The 4,941-nt window shown below is 45.0% G+C and overlaps 1 protein-coding gene across 1 annotated transcript; it reads right to left on the bottom strand.

Annotated features, from left to right (window-relative positions):
• Positions 1 to 1,513: 1,513 nt before the first annotated feature.
• Positions 1,514 to 2,839, bottom strand: MAA_11825 (Beta-ketoacyl synthase; the record flags this gene model as incomplete). The annotated part of the gene is made up of 2 exons (XM_011413276.1): positions 1,514 to 1,717; positions 2,033 to 2,839. The coding sequence occupies 2 exons, from the start codon at positions 2,837 to 2,839 to the stop codon at positions 1,514 to 1,516; spliced, it is 1,011 nt and encodes a 336-aa protein (XP_011411578.1).
• Positions 2,840 to 4,941: the final 2,102 nt, after the last annotated feature.

Here is a 4,941-nt window from a genome sequence, read left to right as displayed (position 1 = left end):
AATTACTTATTTTATAAGTTTTTTTTAAATAGTATAAAAATAAAAATAAAGGATTAAAAGCTAAGAAAATAATAAGTTTTTAAGCAAAATACTTATAAGATAAACTATAAGCCTATATAATTCTATATAATTTTACTTATAATAAGTATAAGAAGTATTTCCTTTAAAAAAAAGCCCTAGTAGTTATACAAATAATATAATAGCTATAGGAATTACTTAGCCCGCGGACTCTTAGCCTTTGGATAATTCTACCCCTTGCACTAGCGCTCTAAAATGTAAGGGGTGACGTAGTATTTTACTGATACCATATCAGTATCAATCAGTAATCAGTACTGATTGATAACTGACTGCTTGTTGAGAAGTCTGTTCATGACTATACTAGTTGCATACTATTCACAATAAAGTATACAGTATGCAGTGACAGTGCAGGTGAGCGTTCCTAGAGAAACAGTCAAAGCGAATGTGGCATGCGCCGTCGCCAATGTGGCTACATTTTCTTCCCATGGCAGTTCAGGACCTTCAGGTCCCTCGTTGGGTGTTTCCACAAGATACTTCTTGCGCTTGAGGTCTGGTCGACTAGCGCCGCGCTCGTTCCGCCAGCCCTGACATTTGCAATGTGCCTGAATCTTTTGCAGCTGCCTCGCGATGGGTATTACCTACACTTTAGTCTATCCGTTTGCGGCCGTAATACGTGTGGAATATAGTTAACTGTAGGCGGCGGGAGCAGAAATTCTCTCAGACCAGCCTGATCCTGTTATGTGAGGAATTTTGGCAATAGCAGCTACTATTTTGTGACGTTCTCGTATGAGTCCTATCTTAGTGTCTCGATGTCGCACCCCCAGGTGTGTCGGCATATCCTGCGATACCACAACGTAGCCGCATTTCTGGCAGACAACGACTTAATACCTCTTTAAGAAGACAAAAGGCTCGATAAAATCTATTATTAAAGAGTTGTGGTTTCCACTCAAGTGAGTGTTAATTTGAGATCTGAAGTGTGATCAGTCTCTATCTTAATTGTCTAACCTTCGTCCGCAAACGACTGTTTTATCACATCTTTCTCCACCTTCTTTTTCTCATTCAAAGCGCATACGTTCGCGCCGCGCGGTGCGGCTGAATGACTTTCAATTTCTGTGTTATTCTATTGGCTTTGCTGCATCACAAAGTAGGCTTGCTAATTTCCAACTCTAAGCCCTGTCGCGTTTTCCAACCTTACCCCTTGTTTTTATGCGTCTTCCAGGGTTAGCAATCCAACTCTACTGCAGTTGCTATGGAGTGTATTTGTAGGGGTAAAGGCTGGACAAAAGGAACTCTTGGTATATTAAACGACCGAAGGAAAGACCAAGAATCGGAAGATGAAGGAAGAGATTAATCAACTATTCAATATACAACTTTCTCCGTGATACTGTAGTGCCACTGTATTTCTGACAAGTGGCCACGTGTATCCAAACCTTTACTCAACTCGGGTCATAAGCCAACATCTATCGTCGTTTTCAGGGGCTTGCTCTGAACATCTCTACATGACAGTGCACTGTACGCTTAACGCCAACGGGGCGAAGCCTTCTAGCTCGTACATGAAATTACCTGACGTATTGAGGTCCCTTGAGTTGGGCTCTTGCTGCGGCTCAGATGTCGGTACAATTGTGGACTGCCCTAGTTCTATTTCTTCGACTGTTCGAGCGCCATCTGTTTGCGAAGCCGGAATGGATACGCCGTTTTCCTGGAATGAAATTCTTAGCAGTGGACTAGTCAGTCAAGCTAACACTTGCGGCCATTTTGGCATACCGATATATCCTGCACGATGCTTGTTGCACACTGACACAGCCCCAGAATCCCAATGATGAAGGGAATGAGTTGCCCTGTGTTGCCCAATGTGTAAATCTCGCTAACGTTATTCCAATAGAGGGTAAGTTCTATTGCCAGTACGCTGTAAATAGAGGTGAAGGAAATGAAGCATACAACCGGAGATCGAGGAATCCTATCTTGGCTCGGGGGAATGCTCATTCGTCTTCGTGATTTTTCTCTGAGGGCTCACAGCATTTAGTAATTGCTCCGTCATGCCTATCCTGACTGTCTTGTGGAAGGGTTCATGCCTTTCTGCTTCGTCGTCTGGATTATATACAAGCCCCGTGAATCCGAATGTAACTGATCTCGGAGCCCTCATGAGCGTCTTGTAGATAGTAAGGAGCTTTGCAAGCGGATTTTGACGTAGGTGACGGGCTGCAATGGAACTTCCCACAAGCGACACGAGTACCGATTCCAAAAGTAAGTCTGGAAAGAAAACGAGGTACACAAACAGAATGAGACCTGTATAAATTCCAAAGAACACGGAGATGATTCCGTACACCACTCGAGCTGCCAACACGCCGCTATCTTCGAGGTGGGCCATGAGGAACATCGAACTTCCACACGGAGTCTCTGCAAACGAGTGGTTAAAGCCCCAGATCCAGAACCAGGAGTAGTATAGGAGGGCCATAGGCATGATGACTTGGTTCAATATTGCTTGGATTCTCATGCACATAAACATGCTCTTCTCCCGCGTGTCTCGTATCTGAGTGGGAGAGAAAGTGAAGCCAAAAGCAGTGAGATATCCGTTGATGATGAAGAGAAAGATCGGTAGGAATTCGATAGCGTATGTTTCCGGTCCTAGGAGCAGGAAAATGACAACCAGAAGCGTAACGTTGTAAACGAGAGCAGCGTTCATGGGGCCTCTTTCCTTACTTGGGTCTTTGAGAATTGCATTCAACAAGATGGAAGAGAGCCACTGCATGTAGATGCCGAGCCGGATGCCCAGGCCGTACATGTCAGAGTTGCCTTTAAAGCCACAGTTAGCGTTCTCCATACCGCTGCTTCGCTTGAAGTTTGTCAACCAAAAGAGACCTTCAACGGTGGATGAAATTACGAGGAAGAGTAGCACAGAATTAGCATTCAATTTTGGACTGCATGTCATAGTATTTTATGCACAAACCGTTCGACGGCAGGGAGTATGTCTCGATGCCGCTCGATAATGGAGTGCGATGAAGCTTTCTCGAATCCAGCTGCAAATTATCCTGCCATCGGATTAATGCGCCACCCAGCCCCCAGCAGCGCCGCAATGCCCAAACTCGTCCAGGCAATGTAATGTAATGTGTGCCACCTCGAATTGATACAGACGCCAACGCCTTAGGACGCCACCGCTTTGCCACTTCCTATTGGTTTAATTCTGCTATTGACCCACCGAAAAGTTTCAAAAAACCTTAACATTGAAACCGCCCAGGCCGCCCGAGACGGGCTATGGTCGGCGTATAAAGTTCGCGAACGCCAAGACACCGCCACGTCTAGAGGAGGCTGTATTTGTGCAGCTACGTTACGTTATAACTACTATATAACGTTCCTCCGGCTTTGGTCTGCGACTAATTCGTCCTGCCCCTAGAAGCGGTGGTTTTTTTTTATCAAGAACCATCACAAAGCTCTAGGCAGCAAAGAAGGCAACTGGACATGGGGTAAGTCCCATCACTGTCCTCAATCTACAGACCGCTGCATACGCGTTAGGGTCATTGATGTGTGTGTGTGTCTGGATTGCGGGGCTGGCCCTCTTGCAGTTGGAGTACTAATATCCCACCGTACGCCCAGGCGCCCAAGGATAAATGGGCGTCCGCGCGCTCATGTATGAGCGCCTGTACGGGATCGGTTATTAATAATGGGGCACAGAATATCAATGAATACAATCATCAATTTTTGACCTCGATAAAGGACCTAACCCGGGTAGTGATTCAAGTGGCGCATCGTGAAATCTAACAATCTGGGTTCGCTAGTCTATTTGGGCTCCTCGCCGGGACCCGTGTAATCCGTAAAATCACAGGTCCCCATGAACCTATTGGCTCCCTGTCAGCTCGATAACTTCATACGATGCGGAGAACCAATGTAGAAATTTTACTCCTTAGATGCAAACCTACCCCTGTGACAGCAAGTAGCTGGATCACGCAGGGGGTTGTGAGAGCTGGCGCTAAAGTTAGCCATGTGGACTGATAATGTGCCTCCCATTCTGGTGTCTGTCCATAGCGCTCTTAGCAATTGAACACTTCCCTGATACCAAGTGCTCAAGTCCTTTCCATGTAGTCTTTGAGTAGCTGGGTTAAGCGGGCGTTGTGGTGAGCATCCTCAGTTCCCAAGTTTCGGCCAAATTGTATCAGTACCTCATCCTCAACTTCCAAAGACCCTTCACTATTGGGCCCAAAGACCGGGTATGCCGCCTTGTCATCTAATACAAAGCACTAGCGTATTGCACAGCTTAAAAAGGCCTCTTTCCGCATGGCGTTACCGATATATTCAACTATCGTGTGATAAAATTCGCCTAGCGTACCAGATATTTTCGCAGCCCGTTACCTCCGTAGTCGCAAGTCGAAAGACGAAGGCAGAGGATGCCTGTGATAGCTGTCCATGCAAGACACAATGCGGGCATGGTTCTGGTGGCAAGGTGATCTCAGACGACAACTCCGTTGTTATTCCAGGTGACATAGCGCAGAGACTTGAGCAGTATTGCAACTGGGCCGTGGCACGAACCAAAGGCGATACATGGAGGTCAGAGCTGGAAAAGGTACTTAGTTTGCAATGGATTACTTCCTGGAGCTGAACTCTGTACTGCAGCACCCTAAAGCCGCCTCCGATTTAATAATAAGCGTGCTGTGAAACCGGGGATTGCATTGCAATTTGACAATGAACTATATAGTCAGGTGCAGTCCAGCGCAGTAGGTTAGGGCCAGGTAAGTTAGGAAGGGCAATACCACAGTATTAAAGTCACGAATTATAGCTACTATATATATACCTTATAAACTATTTAATTACTATTATTTTTTATAGTACTAGGTTTTAATATTATTTTATTATTAACTAGTATATTTATATAGTTTTTATATTATTTAATATATATTTTACTTTATATATTTATATTATACTAAATAAATT

The sequence above is a fragment of the Metarhizium robertsii genome (genome assembly GCF_000187425.2).
Source record: "Metarhizium robertsii ARSEF 23 chromosome Unknown MAA_Scf_50, whole genome shotgun sequence".
NCBI lineage: Eukaryota > Fungi > Ascomycota > Sordariomycetes > Hypocreales > Clavicipitaceae > Metarhizium > Metarhizium robertsii.
This window is presented reverse-complemented; position numbering and strand designations above follow the sequence as displayed.